We start from the raw sequence: 18,589 nt of genomic DNA on the forward strand, positions 1-18,589 counted from the left end.
AAACAATGAAGAGGTAACAGCAACAATGAGGCAAGTTTGATTCATAGCAATACTTCATGACCAGAACACTGATACTACAGGTGCTTATCCAAGTTCAGAGACCACCCGGTGCTGTTTTAAAATGATTCTGGGATTTTGCTGTGGCTGGAGTTCATCCAGAGGGTGAGCACAAAGTACTATTGTTATGCCAAGTTTCAGGTACAATTTGCTTGCTGGGCCTTAGCTCTGGAAAACAGGATATCTCCTAATAGTAAAAAGAGAGGGGTGGTCTTGGCATGGGTATCCTGACCCACTACAATGGGCACTGAAACCTGGTTTGTAATCTGAACACCTTAGGAGGTAAAGTGGATAGAGTACTGGCCTGCAGTTAGGAAGATCTCAGTTCAAATCAGGCTTCAGACACTTACTAGCTGTTACCCTCCACAAGTCACTTAACCTGTTGGCCTCAACTTTCTCATCTGTAAAATAGGGATAATAATAGTGCCTCCCAGGATTTCTGTGAGGTTCAAAAAGGATAACAATAGTAAAGCACTACTGCCTGATACATAGTAAGTGCTATATAAATGTTTACTATTATTATTAATCCTGGTCCTGCCACCAGCTAATTGTCTAGCTGTGGACAAATCACGTAGCCTCTCTAGGTTTCCATCTTCTCATACAAGGATTCTTTGCAGCTGTACTCCTGTTCACCGTCACTGGCCATGGCATAACTTACTGTAATACGTTGTATTTCAGAAACTGCGTTACAAGGTAAGTGAGACTGTTAAACGAGTACTCCTCCCTGACCTCCCAGAGATACATGAAGTCACACAGAGTCTTTAACCACTACAGGAAGAGGAAGACAGCATCGTAGATAACGGGTCACATTTTGGGGCATCCTGTTTCAGTCAGGTAGACCCAGGAACAAGGTTTCCATGATTCCAAAAAAGGAACTCTTGTGCTGAATGGGACGGGCAGATAAGCAAAGGGAAGGGCAAAAAAGAAGCCACGAAAAGTCGAGAGAGAAGAGACCGGGGGAAAGGAAGAACCTAGAGGAAGAGTGGTTGAAACGCCTGCGCTCGCCTTCTGCCTTGGAGGGTAGGGGAAGGGGGGGAGGGATGATGCGGATCCCTCCCTGGGGTATTTAAAGCACTCCCCCGCAGCTCCGCCCGGGGTCCAGGACAAGGAAAGTGGGGAATATCCGGTCACTGACGCCAGGTGACGGTAGGGGTGGCCAAGAGCAGTCAAGAGAAAGAGGGCACGGAGACTCACGAATCCCGAAGCAGAATCCCCCAAACCCTACAGAGGGGCGACGCGCTCTCCCTCGCCCCCTACCGCAGAGCTCCGAAGGCAGCAGCCTCCAGAGAGAAGGCGGTCTAGGTCCACCCTCCTTCTTCCAGCCTCTTCTCCAGACCGGCAGACGGCTCACTCGCTCAACACTCACGCGACAGCTCACTTCCGGGTTCAAACAATCAGCAGTGCGCAGTCTCCCTCCAAGGCGGGAGAATCCAGGGAGATTGCAGCCTCCGTGGCTCCCTCTGCGCAAGCGTACCGCTAATCCCCTCCTTTGCCCACCCCATTTGCCTCAGAAGCGGTTCGCTAATAGGGTGCGAAGGTTCAATAAAGTGACCATCCTCCCTCAAGCCCTTCATTAAATTGCACTGCGCAGGCGTATGACCGCCTAACCTCCTTTTCCCGCCCCGCCTTCCTTATTTCTGAGCGGAAATGATGTTTCTTTCGCTCAGTATTGGGGCGGGGCACGTTTCCGCGCCTTTCTTTCTTCCTTGGAGCGATTGGCTGCAGTGGAACCAGGGGGCGGGACTAGTTGCCTCGGGGTTCGGTACCGCAGCTGACGCCGCCGCTGGGACCGAGAGATGCGGTATCTGTGTTGCTACGCGGAAGGTTTATGAGACGTGCCTGGGGTCTCAGAGTCCTTCCAGAGGCCTGATCATGCTGTTACCGTCCGACGTCGCCCGGCTAGTGTTGGGTGAGTGGAGCCTCGGGGCAGGCCGAGCTGGTCCACGGTTCTTCAGCTTACCCTTCCGTGGGGCGGGGGAGACTGTCCGAGTCCAACCGGCAACGGGTTTCTCTTCAGCCGGGGGGGGGGGGGGGGGCGAAGGAAGCCCGAAGCCCCCTGGGTCGAGTAGCACGGCTTCTCCCCCCCTGCGGGTGCCTAAGGAGGCAGACGCTCACCCCGACGAGGCGGGAGAATTAGGGCTCGGCCTCAGGGAGGACCCTGACGTGGGGGAGGGATGGCTCTTCCCTGCCTACCCTCAGTTATCCGCGTCAGAGCTGGAGCTGGGCGGCCCCAGAGCAGGACGAGCACAAGCCAGGGCCTCCTAGGGGGAGCGCCCACTGGGCCCCCCTGGCGATTTCTAAACGTCTTCCTTTGGAGCCTTGGGATTTGGGAGCCCCTTCGGGAGGCGTTTGGCCGGCTCTGGCCCATGGTCCCTCGGGCACTGCTCCATGTTTTAGAGCCACCACGGTTACTCTTCCAGTTTTCTGGCAAAGAGAAAAGGCAAATTGGGGATTCGTTTCTAGCCCTGGTCGGATGTTCCTCCATTTGGATGATTCAATTCCTTCCATTGTCCAGCTTGTGTTGCAGTGGTGGGGTGGACCATTCCAGTTTTGGTAGCTTTCTTTTTTTTTTTTTTTTGGTTTGTGTGTTTTTACATTCTTTAAAAATGTATCCATATTTGTGTTGCTAAGACTTGAGCCACATATATTTTCAGAATCTTGGGCTTGTGACAGAGACTTGACATGCTTTTAAACTTGCTTTTAAATTAATCTTGTATGAAATTGTTGATAAGGTGCGGTCTTTTCTGGACATTTTCACTGGCTGCCTCTCATACCTGGAATTCTCTCTCTCACCTTTGCCTCCTGGCTTACTTTGAGACCCAGCTAAAACCCCACCTCTTTTACTCTAATGCCTGTTCTTTTTTGGTTGTGTCCAGTTCATCCTGTGTATAGATTCTTGTACATAGTTATTTGCATGTTGTCTCCCCATTAGATTGTGAACTCCTGTAAAGCAGAGACTGGCTTTTAACTTTCTTTGTATCCCAAGAGCTTAACACAGTACTTGACCCATAGTAGGCATTTAATGAATGTTTATTTAAAGACTGACTTTGTCAAAGTTTAAGATTGACATGCTAACTCCATATGTAGTGATAAAGGTGAATGCCACAGAGCTTTTAAAGTTATGCTTGTGCTGATAAGGTCAAACAAAGAAGCCCTGTACTGCCAAAATATGTAATGGCATACTTTACCTATGAACACTGTCATCTTACATAAAGATTCTGGAGTATAGCTAGTTTTGTCTATTTGGTTCAGATTCTAGTTTAGGAGAAAATGATCTGATTATCCATGGGAAGTAATCCATTCTTAGATCCTTGGATCTGTGACTTTATGGAGATAGTCTCTCCAACCATACAAATCACAATTTGTCCATACCTTTTCATCCTATGTACTTGTCTTCATCCCATAAATCCTCCACAGGTGATCTATTCAGGGTAACAGTTAATGATGCTTTTTTTTTCTTTTTCAATATATTCACTATATCTGTAATAATACTTCCTTGAATTTTGCCAAACTGAAGCTTACTGCTCTATGCTTTGAAGACCTCCTTTTTTAAACATTGTGACAGTATTTGTGCTCCATTCCTGTGGCACCTTTCCTTTTCTCCATAATCTTTCAGAGATCCCTGTCAATGGCTTAGGTATCATATATACTGCTTTTAGTATCATAGTAAATAGTTTATCAGGCTTAAACTCAAGCATGGCAACTAAGGTCTTTCTTACTACTTCCCTAGTCATCCTACTCCTGATTTAAAAAATCAAAACTGAGGGGCGGCCAGGTAGCACAGCGAGTAAGAGCACTGGCTCCAGTGTTGAGAAGACCTGGAGATCGAATCCCGGGCTCAGACACTTAGCACCCACCCAGAAACACCTGGCCGTGTAACCTTGAGCAAGTTACTTAACCCCAATTGCTTAGGGGCGGCCAGGTGGCTCAGCGAGTAAGAGCACCGGGCGCCAGTGTCGGGATGACCTGGATCAAATCCGGGCTCAGATACTCAGCACCACACTCAGAAATAACTGGCCATGTAACCTTGAGCAAGTTACTTAACCCCGATTGCTTTTAAAAAAAAAAAAAAATCAAAACTGGAAAGATGCAGATTGGACAGTGGTACAGTTGGGTGATTGAGAACTGGTGGAATAGCCTTACTCAGAGTAGTCTTTATTGGTTTGATGTCTTCTTGGAAGTCCTTGGTAGAGTGTCCCTGGGATTTGTACTTTGTTTTTCACTGTTCATTTAACAGTTTTTATCAGTGACTTGGATAAAAACTTGGTTAGCATGCGTATCAAATTTTCAGATAAAACTAGGAGGGATAGCTAACTCACTGGATAACAGAATCAAGACCCCAAAATCTTGATAAGCTTGGCCAAAACTAATGAAATTACATTGACCAGGGTAAATGTAAGTAAACTCTTTATTTGGCCTCAAAAAATTACTTTCACAAATGCAAGATGGAGGGGGCATGATTAATTTGTCCTGAAAAAGAGCTAGGATTTTAGTGAACTACAAGCTCAATATGTATATATAGTGTGATAATAGCACCAAAAAAAGTTAGTGATCTTGGGTCAGCATTGAGAAGCATAGCTTTCATGAATATTTTGCACTGGTCATACTACATCTAGAGTAATGTCTTTGGTTATGAGCGCCAGAGATTGATAAACTGGAGAGTATCCAAAGGATGATGACCAGGTTAATGAACGGATTTTAATTCATGCCATATAAAGATCTGTTTAGGTGAATTAGGAGATGAGGGGTTTAGAACATGATGTCTTCAAGTATTTGAAGGATAGTCTTGTGGAAGGGGCATTAGACATGTTCTCTTTTAATTCAAACAGAAGAATTAGGAACAGTAGGCAGAAATTTAGTAGGCACATTTAGACTTTGATACCAGGTGGGAAAACTTATTAACAATTATAATTATCCTAAGGTAGATTATAGTTGTCTCTGAAGGTAATGGGTTCCCCCTCATTGGACATCTTCAAACAGACTGGACAACCATTTGTTGAAGGTGTTGTAGCAGGGATTCTTTTTTAGATAGATTAAAATAGTGACGTCTGAGGTCCCTTCAAACTCCAAAATCCTATGATTTGTTGAATATATTGAGAGCCTTCAAAATCTCCATTGAGGATTAGGGGGAAGCAGATCTTGCTCTCCCAGCTTACCCAGCCTGGGAGTACAGCAGCTACTCATAGGTCCAGTCTCACTATAGCTCAGCACAAGAGCTTTGAGTTGCTCTGTTTCCAACCTGGGCCACTTCACCTCTCCATAGGCATCAAGCATCCTGGTTTCCTATAAAGAACCATATTGGTGTCATACTTAGTAAGGACAACTAATTCTTAGCACACTGCAACTCAGAACTCATGAATTTAAGCAATCTACTAACCTTAGCCTCCTCAGTAGCAGACATGTACCACCACTCCTAGCTAGATCTCTTGACATTGTATGAGTATTAATGGAGTACTCTGACTGTCCATCAATTATCTGTCCCTCTTGCCTGGTAAATGACCCATATTCCCTTTTAGCCATACTTTTTATGTTTCTCTTTTTGTGCATTTCTTCATTGGCAGTATGTTGCAGTCCATTTTCACTCACCATTAAATTTTCTACTGCATAGTCATCTACAACTTTGTCAACTAGGAACAAAAGAATAAAAATGAGAAAATATCAATCAGTATTTTGACTTACTATGTGCCAAGCACTATTTCCAGGCACTGGGGATGCAGGTACAAAGAATGAAACATTCCTTAACAGCCCCTACTCTCAATTATATTACATTCTAATGGGACACCTTATGTGAGTAGGCACAAATACACATATGTGCATACATACGTGCATACAAATGTATGTATGGAGGGGGGAAGAGAAAACACTTAAGCACACAGATATGAAATGAATAAATAAAACTATATCCAAAGTAGTTTGAGAGAGAAGACACTAGCTATTGGGAGGAAATGCTTCATCCAGAAGATGGTACTTGGGTCACATCTTAAAGGAAGGCATTAGTATAAAGGCAGGGAGATGAGACCATTTGTGAGGAAGGGGTCTGTTTGACTTAATTGCAAAGTGTGGGGGGGATAGTAATTTCCACCGAGGCCGGAAAGACAAGTTGTGACCAAGTTTTATAAGGCTTTAAAAGTCAGAGGTTCATATTTGATCCTAGATACTCTAAAAAGCCACTAGATTTGATTGAGGAGTCACATAGTCAAATCTGCTTAAGGAAAATTAGTTTGGCACTAGTGTGTGTAGGATTGGAGAAAGACTTGAGGCAGAGAGAACAGTTGGGCAACAACAGATGATGAAGGTTTGAATAAGGTGGTTCCTGTGCCAGTGAAGAGAAGGGGTGAGATTGGAATGCTGTTGTAAAGGTAGAAATAGCACAATTTGGCTACTGCTTGGGTCTATAGGGTGAGAAAGAACAAATGGGGAATTCAAGACAATGTTAAGGTTATAAACCTCAGAAATTAAAAGGAAAGCTGCTTTCCAAAGAAATTGGGGAACTTTCCTAATGAGTTTTACACGTGTTGATTTTGAGATGTCTTTGGACCATTTGGTTTGAAATGTCAAATAGGCCGTATGTGGTATGGGACTAAAGTTCAGGTATAAGCCTGGAGCTGCTAGATATGTAGATCTACAAGTCATCAACATAGAAATGATAGAAAAATCTAAAAGGTCTTCGGATTTGATGAAGTTACATAGCGAGAGGGAGGGAAAGGGAAAGAAAAAAGGGTCCAGAGAACCTTGGGGAGGGCAAGATTTGAATGGTGACTCTGTAAAGGTGACTAAAAGGAGGAAAACCAAGAGAGAGTAATGTCATGCTAACTCAGAGGTCAGAGTATCCTGGAGGAGAAGGTAGTCACAATGTTAAATATAACCAATAAACAGTCAAGAAGGACATTTTGAGGACTGAGAGAAAATTGTCAGATTGGACAATTAGAGAACTTCAGTAACTTTGGAAGAAGTTGTTGAATGTTGAGGTTGCAAGCCAAATTAGGAAGGCATATCGCCAGCTGCTATGAATATGTAGACATATTTCCAGGATTGAATTGCAAAATATAACAAACTCTCTTCCTCAAAGATGAAACAAAGATATTTATTCAGATACCAGAAAGCCAGTTCCACCATGGTAACAAAAAAGTTTATACACATCGCCAATCCAGGGAGCACTGACATCCCCAAGCATTCCCTCCATTAGGCCCTCCCCACAAACAAGCTCCCCTAGGCAAATTCCTCCCTCTTTCACTCACACTAGCTGCTCTGCTTCACTCTCTCCCAGCTTCGCCCTTCTTGCTCTCACTGTTCAACAAACTCCTCCCACCAAGGGCTCCATGTGACTCAAACTGTGGCCTGGGCCACAATTCAAAGCAGGTCACATGGGCCTATTAAGGGACAGGGAAGATCTTCAGATTTCCTTAACATTAGATTGTAGAGTAATTGAAATGAGAACAGGTGGAAGCAGTTAAATACAGACAACTTTTTTCCAAATTTGGCAGAGAAAGGGACAAGAGATCTAGGATGTTAGCCTAAGGGAGTGATAAGGAATTGTGAAGTTTTTTTTTTAATTTTTTAGTTTATATCTTTCATTTCCACAAGATTTTCAGCTACAGATTTTCTCCCCATTTTCCCCTACCTAATACCCCAAAACAGCTATCCCACAGAATATCCCTTCCCCCAATCTGCTCTCTCACATATCTTCCCCCATCCCCCCTCAGACTTTTCAGTAGGGCAGGGTGGATCTTTATGCCCCAGTGCCTGTATATTTTATTTCCCAGTTACATGTAAAATTGTATCTATTTTAAACATTTGATTTTAAAACTTTGAATTCCAGATTCTTTCCTTTCCTCCCTCATCACCTACCCTCACTGGGAAGATAAGCAATTCAATATAGTTTGTATATGCATAGCTATGCAAAACATTTCCATAGTGGATATATTGTGAAAGACTGACTATATTTCTCTCCATCCTATCCCCCCCCTACTTGTTCTGTTCTCTGCTTTGACCCTATTCCTTTTCAAAAGTGAGTACTTCCAACTTCCCTCCCTTCCATTATCCCCCCTCTCATCCCCTTCCCCTCTACTCTCCTGTAGGGTGAGATACCCTATGTATGTCATTCCCTTCCTAAGCCAAATTCAATGAGAATAAGGTTGACTCATTCCCTTTTGCCTTCCTGTTCTTCCCCTCCATTGTAAGTTTTCCCTTGCCTCTTCTATATGGGATAATTTACCCCATTCTGTCTCTCCCCATCTCTCATTATATTCCTCTCTCATCTCTTAATTTCACCTTTTTAAGTATAATTCCTTCCTGTTAAATTGATTCTGTGCCCTCTGTCTATGTATACCTGTACACATATGTACATACACTCACATATGTATTCATACGCCCATATACCCTCCTATATAGACATATATGTGTGGTGTGTGTGTGTATACACATTTCTATTACCTTCAATTCTCATACTGAGAAAAGTTTCATAAGTTACAATTATTGTTTTTCCATGTAGGAATATAAGTAGTTCAATTTTGGTAAGTTCCTTATGATTTCTTTTTCCTGTTTACCTTCTCATGCATCTCTTGCTTCTTTTATCTGAATGTCAAATTTTCTATTCAACTCTGGTTTTTTCAGCAAGAATGCTTGAAAATCCTCTATTCCACTGAATGACCATATTTTCCCCTGAAACATGATACTCAGTTTTGCTGGGTAGATGATTCTTGGTTTTAATCCCAGCTCCTTTGACCTCCGGAATATCATATTCTAAGCCCTTCAATCCCTCAGTGTAGAAACTGCCAGATCCTGGGTTATCCTGATTATGTTTCCACAATATTTAAATTGTTTCTTCCTGGCTGCTTGTAATATTTTCTCCTTGAACTGGGAACTCTGGAACCTGGCTATAATATTCCTAGGAGTTATCTTTTTGACATTTTTTTTAGGAGATGATTGGTAGATTCTTTCAACCTCTAATTGGCCTTCTGGTTCTAAAACATCAGGGCAATTTTCGTTGAGAATTTCTTGAAGGATGATTTCTAGGTTCTTTTTTTGATTGTGGCTTTCAGGTAGTTCAATAATTTTTAAATTATCTCTCCTGGATCTATTTTCCAGGTCAGTGGGTTTTCCAGTGAAATATTTCACATTGCCTTCTATTTTTTCATTTGTTTGGATCTGTTTAATAGTATCTTGATTTCTCATAAAGTCACTAGCTTCCATTTGCACTAGTCTAATTCTGAAGGAATAATTCTCTTCAGTGGAGCCTCTTTTGCCATTTGAGTTAGTCTATTTTTTAAGGTGTTATTTTCTTCAGTGAGGTTGTTGACAATCATTTCATAATTTTCTTGCATCATTTTCATTTGTCTTCCCAATTTTTCCTCCACTTCTCTTATTTGGTTTTCAGAATCCTTCTTAAGCTCCTCTATGGCCTGTAACCAGCTTGTATTTTTCTTGGAAGCTTTTATTACAGGAGTTCTGACTTCATTGTCTTCCTCCTGTTCCATGCTTTGATCGTTTTTGTCCCCCAAAATAGGAGTCTAATGTAGGAGTTCTCTTTTTGCTTTGCTTCCTTTGCTTGCTCATGTTGCCACTCAATTACTTGACTTTTGAGCCTTTTGCCACAGTAGAACTCTGCTACCAGAAAAGGATATCCCAGATGCTGGGGTTTTCGCAGCTGCCAGAGCTATTAATTGTGTGCCCTCTCTGAAGCCTCCACACGCTCTGGTAGACTTCTTGCACCCCAGGACCTCCACCCTAGACAGCAGTCCAGATCCAATCCAGCAGGTTAAAGCAATAGCGATTACCCCTCAAACTGGTCACTTGGTCCCCCTACAGTCTGCAGGCCAGGACCTGAAGCTGCCACATGGCGGTGGCTGCAGGACCACAGTGCCTCAGCCACTTCTTGCCCCAGGGGCAAAGGCCAACTACACTCCCAAACTACTGGATCCTAAAATCCACACTGCACTGACCTCTCACTTTGTCCTTAGCATCTATATATTGATAATTCTGGAAACTGCCACAGCTACTGGTGATCTGAAGTCCCTCCAGCTAGAGGCTGGTCAGGCCTGCCCTGAGGTTGTAACATCAGGCTGGCCTGGGGCTGGGCTCGGCTCCCAGAGGGTGGACTGGCTGCTTCCTGCCGGGCTTTCCTCAGCCGGAGGTTAGCGTCTCCGTGTCATTTTGTGGGTTCTGTAGCTCCAAAATTTGTCTGGAGTCATTTTTTTTTTAAATTTAAATGCTTTATTAACTGCTGATTTACATCATTCGTTTCCGCCAGATTTTGAGTTACAAATTTTCTCCCCATTTTTCCCCCACCCATCCCCCCAAAACAGCAGTCCCACAGGATATCCCCACCTCCAATCTGCTCACTCCCATATTTTCTCCCATACCCGTTTCAACTTTTCCAGTGGATCTCTATGCCTCAGTGCCTGTATATCTTTTTTCTTAATTACATGTAAGATGGTATTAATAATAGTATATATATATATATATATATATATATATATATATATATATATATATATACATACACACACACACACACACATATATATATATTTGAATATTGGATTTTAAAACTTTCAATTCCAGATTCATTCCCTTCCCCCCCCCTGCCACCCACCCCCACTGGGGGGACAAGCAGTTCAGTATAGGTTGTACATGTGTGGCTAATGCAAAACAATAACATAGTAAATGTATTGTAAAAGACTGACTATTTTTCCCTCCCTCCTATCCCACCTCCCACTTGTTCTATTCTCTACTTTGATCCTGTCCCTTTTCAAAAGTGGGTGCTTCCAACTTCCCTCCCCCCCCAGCCTGCCCTCCCTTCCATCATCCCCCCTCACATTCCCTTCCCCCACTATTCTCCTGGAGGGTGAGATCCCCTATTTAGTGTGTATTTCCTTCCCTTCTCAAGCCAGATTCAATAGGAATAAGGTTGACCTATTCCCTTTGGCCTTCCTATTCTTCCCCTCCATTGTAACCATTTTCCCTTGCCTCTTCTGTATAAGATAGTTTGCCCCACTCTGTCTCTCCCCATATCCTCTCATTATATTCCTCTCACCTCTTAATTTCACCTTTTAAGTATCATCCCTTCCTGTTAAATTGGTCCCGTGCCCTCTATCTATGTATACCTGTAAACGTATATACACACATTCACATATGTATTCATATGCCCGCATACCCTCATATATTTCTAATCCCTTCGACTACTGAGAAAAGTTTCATAGGTTACAATTATTGTTTTTCCACGTAGGAATGTTAATAGTTCAACTTTGGCCAGGTGGCTCAGCGAGCAAGAGCACCGGCTCCAGTGCCAGGACGACCCGGATCAAATCCGGGCCCAGATACCCAGCACCACACCCAGAAACAACAACTGGCCATGCAACCCCGAACAAGCCACTCAACCCCGATTGCTTAAAAAAAAAAATAGTTCAACTTTGATAAGTTCCTTATGATTTCTTTTCCCTGTTTACCTTCTCATGCTTCTCTTGCTTCTTGTATCTGAATGTCAAATTTTCTATTCAACTCTGGGTTTTTCAGCAAGAATGCTTGAAAGTCCTCTATTCCACTGAATGACCATATTTTCCCCTGAAACATGATACTCAGTTTTGCTGGGTAGGTGACTCTTGGTTTTAATCCCAGCTCCCTTGACCTCCGGAATATCACATTCCAGGCCCTTCGGTCCCTCAGTGTAGAAGCTGCCAGATCCTGAGTTATCCTGATTGTGTTTCCACAATATTCAAATTGTTTCTTCCTGGCTGCTTGTAATATTCTCTCCTTAATGTGGGAATTCCGGAACCTGGCTGTAATATTCCTAGGAGTTTTCTTTTTGGGATCTTTTTCAGGAGGTGATCGGTGGATTCTTTCAACCTCTATTTTGCCCCCTCGTTCTAAAACATCAGGGCAGTTTTCTTTGAGAACTTCCTGGAGGATGATTTCTAGGTTCTTACTTTGATCATGGCTTTCAGGTATTATATAATTTTTTAATTATCTCTCCTGGATCTATTTTCCAGGTCAGTGGTTTTTCCCATGAGATATTTCACATTGCCTTCTATGCTTTCATTTGTTTGGATCTGTTTAACAGCATCTTGATTTCTCATAAAGTCATTAGCTTCCATTTGCTCCAATCTAATTCTGAAGCAATGATTCTCCTCAGTGAGCTTTTGAGATTCTTTTTCCATCTGGCAAATTCGACTTTTTAAGGCATTCTTCTCCTCATTGCCTTTTTGAGCCTCCTTTGCCATTTGAGTCAGTCTGTTTTTTAAGGTATTATTTTCTTCAGTCAGGCTGTTGACTCTCATTTCATAATTTTCTTGCATTGTTCTCATTTCTCTTCCCAATTTTTCCTCCACTTCTCTTATCTACTTCTTAAGGTCCTCTGTGGCCTGTAACCAGCTTGTATTTTCCTTTGAAGCTTTTGGTGCAGGAGTTCTGACTTCACTGTTTTCCTCCTGTTCCATGCCTTGCTCCTTCTTATCCCCAAAATAGGAGTGTAACGTTGGAATCTTCTGTCTGCTTTGTTTCCTTTGCCTGTTCATTTTGCCACTCAATGATTTGACTTTTGGGCTTTTTGCCACAGTAGGACTCTGCCACCAGACGGGAGTTTTCATCCCAAATGCTGGGGTTTTCTCAGCTGCCTGAGGTATTAGATGGGTGCCCTCTCTGAGGTCTCCACATGCTCTGGCAAGCTGGACACACACCCCAGGACCTCCACCCTAGACTGCAATCCAGATCCAAGCAGGTTAAAGCAAGAGCGATGACCCCTCAGACTGGTGCTTGGTCCCCCTACACTCTGCAGGCCAGGAGCTGAAGCCGCCACGTGGCGCTGGCTGGCTGTGCTGGCGTCTCAGCGGTTTATCGCTCCAGGGGTAAAAGCCATGAACTCCCACTTCCTGGGTCCCAAAGTCCAGACTGCACTGGCCTCTCACCTTGTCCTTCGCATCTATGTATTGATAAATCTGGAAACGGCCACAGCTGCTGCTGATCTGGAGTCCCTCTGGCTGGTGGCTGGTCAGGCCTGCCCTGGGGCTAAAGCCTAGGCGTGGGGCTGGGCTCGGCTCCCAGAGCGCTGTGCTGGCAGGCCGATTCCTGCCGCCCTGCCGGGCTGTCCTCAGCAGGAGGTTAGCTTCTCTGTGTCATTTTGTGGGTTCCGCAGCTTCAAAGTTTGTTTAGAGTCCCCTTTTTACATGGATTGGGGAGGGTGGAAGCCGGAGCCGCGGGAAGGTCGTGCTTCTACTCCGCCATCTTGGCTCTGCCTCATCAAAAGGAGGCTTTTCTTCCTCATAGGTACCTAATCCTAAAGGTCCAATTATTTCTGGTGAACCCAGGGTTAACTGATAGAAAAGAGCTCACCTGTTTCAAACAAAAATGTGATGGAGAAAGGGATGGGGACAGCTATTCTTTTTTTCTTCTGTCTGGAGTCATTTTAACATGAATTGGAGGAGGTGGAAGCGGGAGCCTGGCGGAAGTCCTGTTTCTATTCTACTGTCTTGACTCTGCCTCGTGTTTTTTTAAGGGTGAGAGTTGAGCCAGAAAGTAAGGATGATTGAAGATGGGATTTGCTGGAGAGGAAAGGAGTGTACAGGATTAAGTAAATATGTAGAGGATTTGTCCTTTGTTGGAGACTTGGGAGAAAGAAGGGGAGTGGGAGATAGTAATCTGTGGTTTTGAGTTGAAGAAAATTAAGAAGCTGGCCCTTAGGTTGGATGGCCTCAATTTTATTAATAGAGTAAGATACTAGGTCTTCTACTGATAAAGGGTGAGTGGAGAGTTGTGCTAATGGAGTGCTTGATTGAAAGAAGAAAATGTTTAGAATAACTTCCATGGAGAGTTAATTGGGGAGAAATATAAGGATTGCCTTGCTATAGCAAGGGCTTGGTTGAGATTGGATAATATGAATTCCTAATGTAATTAGCCAGCATAGTTACTAAATTTCATATAAGTACTGGTCACTAGGAGCTCCTGGGTTCAGGTTGAAAAGAAAAGAAAGTGACTTCTGAGCAAGGACAATGCTGTGAGGAAATACTGGGGATGGAAGGGGGTTGGGGAGGTGAGTGGTGGCTTACAGCATAAGGAAGCTTTCAGAATGAGCTCCTGTGATTGTAGCCTGAGGATGCTGAGTTGCCAAAGGCAATGTTGAAACTGAAGAATTTGCTACAGGACCTTTTTATCCCTCCCCAACTCTCCCATGGCTCCCCTCCCCATACTCTCTTAACTGAGAACCTTTCCTCATACTTCACAGGACAAAAAAAAAAATCACCTTAAACCCCCTCTTCCTCTCACTTTAGTGCCTTCTGACACTTCTCCTTCACCCTTTTCTCTCATGATGAAGTAGCCTTACTCTTTACCAAGATTAATACCTGTACTTGTTCATGTGATTCCATTCCACCCCATTTCCTCCAAAAGATTGCTCCCTCTGTCATTTGTGTTCTTTCACTTATTTTCAATCCCTTCATCTCTACTGGCTTATTTCCTATTTCTTTCAAACATGCCCATTTCTTCTCTATCTTGAAAAAACCCTCACAGACCCTGCCATCCCTGATATTGTCATGCTATAGCTAAACTCCTCAAAAATGCTGTCTACAATTGTTACCTCCACTTTCCCTCATTTCACTCTCTTCTTAACCCTTAAAAATAAGGCATAAGTTCTCTTATTCCGCAATAAGATCTCTTAGTTGCCAAATCCAGTGGCCTCTCTGTCCTCATTCTTCTTGACCTCTCTGCAATTTTGATACCATTAATTACCCTTCTTTAGTGCTTTCTTCTCTCTTGATTTTCTATCTCCTGGTTCTCTTCCTACCTATCAAACTGCTCCTTTTTTTTCTCTTGTCTCTTTTGCTGGATCCTCCTCCAGATCATGCCCTCTAACCATAGGTCTCCCTAAGGGTTTTGTCCTGGGCCCTCTTCTCTCCTTCTATACTATTTCACTTAAGGGGTCTCATCAACTCCCATGGATTTAATTATCATATCAATGCTGATGATTCTCATAAACAACCTATCCTGCCCCGAACTCTCTGCTGACCTCCATTCTTGAATCTCCAACTGCCTTTCAAACATCCTGACATGGATGTCCAGTAGATATCATTTCCAAAATTGAACTGTTATCCTCTCTCCAACACACATACCCACAAACCCTTCCCTCTTACTGCAAGGAGTGACCTGGGGTATTCAGAGAGGGCTAGCACTTCTAGTGTGAGAGCTTGCCCCACCCTTTTCAGGGTTGTTCATCCACCTTTGCTGTCCACCTCTCATCTGTGATTCCAAGATGCTATACCATGCTCAGTGGCCACACCCAGATAAAACCATCTCAGCAGATGGGCTAAACAAGACTGAGGGTAACAGAGGCCTCAAACCCATAGACGGATGTCCTACCCCAAGCATGTGAAGACTTTCCCCAGTAGATTGAGTGAATCAGAACAGTTTGTTCTAAAATAAAGGTAGCTGAAGCAGATGCTGTGAAGCATTTAGAACTTGGTCAGACATCAAAGACTCCAAGATCACCTACTGCATCCTGGGTCGTCATCAGTCATCTTGACTTTTATCTTGCCACTGGACTTTGACTCTGGAAGGGAGAGTGAGACCGATGACTTTGTGCAGTTCTGCTTCACTTAAATCTAGTTCATGAACAAGTCAAGATATCACTCCACGATGTCATTGGTCCTCTTCAAAAGGAAGGAAGAACAGCAGGAGAGGGCAACACCTTCCCTTCAGTTCCTCAGGCTAACAACTGAAGAGTCTCCTCAGACTACTCACTCTCTCACACCCCCTACATTCAATCTGTTACCAAGACCTGTCCGTTTAATCTTTGCAACATCTCTCAAACATGTCACCTTCTCTCCTTTGACAGTGCCACCACTTTAGCATACATTCTCATCACCTCATGCCCAGACTGTTGTAATAATCTGCTGGAGAGTGTCTTCCTAAACTCTCTCCCCACTCCAATCTTTTCGTTTAGTCACTAAAGTGATTTTCCTAAAGCACAGGTCCAATCATGTTACCTCCTTACTCAATAAATTCAAGTGACTTCCTCTTGCCTCTAGAACCAAATACAAAATGCTTTGTTTGGTATTCAAAGCATTCAATCTAGATACCTCCTACCTTTCTACTTTCTAGTCTCCTTACATCTTTTTGGGGGGTTCGGGAAAAGCAATTCTCTAGTTTTCATTGGAGTTAAGTGACTTGCCCGGGTTCACACAGCTAGTAAGTATCAAGTGTCTGAGGGTGAATTTGAACTCAGGTTCTCCTGATTCCAGGGATGGTGCTCTATCCACTGTGCCACCTAGCTGCCCAATCTCTTTAAATCTTACTCCTTGACAATTAATCTTCAAGCCTATGACACTGGTCTCTTTGCTGTTCTTTGAGCAAGACTCTTGGCTCTGAGGGTATTCTCTCTAACTGTCCCCCATGCACTAGAATTCCATGCCTAGAATACTCTCCTTCCTCAGTTCTGACTACTGACCTCCCTGGCTTCCTTTAAGTCCCACCTAAATTCCTGTCTCCTATATATTGCATTGTATATATTTGTTTGTATGTTGTCTCTCCCATTAAATGGTAAGCTCCTTGCAGTCACAAGGGAGCAGGTACCCTGAGGAGTAGTATCACTTTCAACTGCAAGGGATCAGGGGTCCTTCCTGGGTAAGGACCAGAATGTAGACCAGGAGAACAGTGACCACACCTCTCTCCAGATCACACCACCTTAGAAGCACCAAATATTTCCAAGCCCCCAGAACTAGCTCTGAAAACAGCAGTATAGAAAAAAAAATCTGAAGCTTGGGACAATCCCTTACTTCCCCCAGGAACAAAGCCTAACTTGAACATAAAGTTAGAAATCAAGAAATAAGCAATGAGCAAACAACAACAACAGAAAAAGAACCTGATCAGTAACCACTACCATGGTATAGGGGAAAATCAATGCACAGACTCAGAAAAGATAGTAAAGTCAAAGTAGCTACAAGTAAAGCCTCGAAGGAAAAAAAAATTGAATTAGCCATAAGCCCAATAAAAATTCCTAGAAGAGCTAAGAAATTATTATCAAAACAAGAGTGGTGGAGAAAAAAAAATGGGAAAAGAAATGAGAGCATTGCAAGAAAATTATGTAAAGACAATTTACAGCTTGGTGAAAGAGGCATAAAAATACTGCAGAAAATAACACTTAAAAAACAAAATTGGCCTAATGGAAAAAGAGATATACAACTTCACTGATAAAAGTAACTCCTTAAAAAGTGGAGGGGCATGGGATGGCTAGGTGGCACAGTGAATAGAGCGCCGGCCCTGGAGTCAGGAGGACCTGAGTTCAAATTTGACCTCAGACACTTAACTTAAACACACACAAAAAAACTAGCTATGTGACCTTGGGCAAGTCACTTAACTCCAATTGCCCTACCTTCCCCCCTCCAAAAAAAAGTGGAGGGGCATCTCGGTGACACAGTAAATAGAGCACTGGCCCTGGAGTCAGGAGGACCTGAGTTCAAATCCTGCCTCAGCCACTTAACACTTAATAGCCTTGTGACCTTGGGCAAGTCACTTGAACCTAATTGCCCTGCCTTTCCTTCTCCAAAAAAGCTAAAAAATAAAAAGTGGAAATGACTAAATGGGAAAAGAGGTAGAAAAACTCACTGAAGGGGTGGCCAGGTAGCACAGCGAGTAAGAGCACTGGCTCCAGTGTCAGGACGACCTGGGGGATCGAATCTGGGTTCAGACACTTAGCACCCACCCAGAAACACCTGGCTGTGTAACCTTGAGCAAGTTACTTAACCCCAATTGCTTTTAAAAAGAAAAACTCACTGAAAAAGATAATTCCTTAGAAATTAGAATTGGGCAAGTAGAAGCTAATATCTCTGTGAGACATCAAGAAACAATAAAACAGGGGCAGCTAGGAGGATGCAGTGGATAGAGCACCAGCCCTGGAATCAAGAGGACCTGACTTCAAATCCAACCTCAAGACATTAGCTGTGTGACCTTGGGCATGCAACTCGGATTGCCTCCAAAAAAAGAAGAAAACAAGTCAAAAGAATGGAGGGAAAATCAAGGAAAAGGTGTAATATCTCATCAGAAAAACAACTGACCTGGAAATTAGATCTAGGAGAAATAATTTAAGAATTATCAGACTGTGTAGTCTAACCCAACAAGAGAGGGTTGCCTATTCATACAGTTGGCAGGTACTACTAGTATAGGGGTGGGGGGATGAGAAAGCATTAAATAGAATGTTGCCCCTTTTTTCAACCCCAAGTTCACATCCTCTTAAGAGAAACTATAGTAATCAATTTGTGTTTTCAATATGTATTTGTGGCCTCCTACATGTACCTTAGATGTTTTCCTTGTTTGTTTATGGGCTTGTATGAATCCTTTCTATCTTAATTTTTCTGTGAGGTTAAATAGGTGGTATCCTTTATCTCTACATGTTTTTGTGGAAGTTGTGTATCGTGTTCATTTATGGAAACATGAAAAAGAAGCATTTACATTATATGTGTACATATGCACACATTTCACTGTCTTCCCAGTTAGATCTTGACCTTCTTGAGAGCCAGGCTTTTTTTTTTTTTAACTTATTTTTTTTTTG

The 18,589-nt window shown here is 43.2% G+C and overlaps 2 protein-coding genes across 5 annotated transcripts in view; one reads left to right on the forward strand and one right to left on the reverse strand.

Moving 5' to 3' along the window:
* Window positions 1–1,644, reverse strand: part of ATM (ATM serine/threonine kinase) — a 122,810-nt gene extending 121,166 nt beyond the window's left edge. The window contains exon 1 of one of the 4 annotated variants that reach the window (XR_011166799.1): window positions 1,315–1,641. The gene's annotated coding sequence lies outside the window, so the exon portion shown is untranslated. Of the gene's footprint in view, window positions 1–1,251 lie in introns of all 4 variants that reach the window. The other 3 variants (XM_069080497.1, XM_069080494.1, XM_069080493.1) reach the window with 3 other exon arrangements.
* Window positions 1,645–1,689: 45 nt separating this feature from the next.
* Window positions 1,690–18,589, forward strand: part of NPAT (nuclear protein, coactivator of histone transcription) — a 57,828-nt gene continuing 40,928 nt past the window's right edge. Inside the window, exon 1 of the mRNA XM_069080498.1 lies at window positions 1,690–1,966. Within this exon, the coding sequence (XP_068936599.1) occupies window positions 1,705–1,966 (262 nt within the window). The 5' untranslated portion in view covers window positions 1,690–1,704. The remainder of the gene's footprint in view (window positions 1,967–18,589) is intronic.

This window comes from Petaurus breviceps, unplaced genomic scaffold (genome assembly GCF_028583685.1).
Source record: "Petaurus breviceps papuanus isolate PSGF00001 unplaced genomic scaffold, PetGlider_PUasm1.0 91133, whole genome shotgun sequence".
Classification (NCBI taxonomy): Eukaryota; Metazoa; Chordata; class Mammalia; order Diprotodontia; family Petauridae; genus Petaurus; species Petaurus breviceps.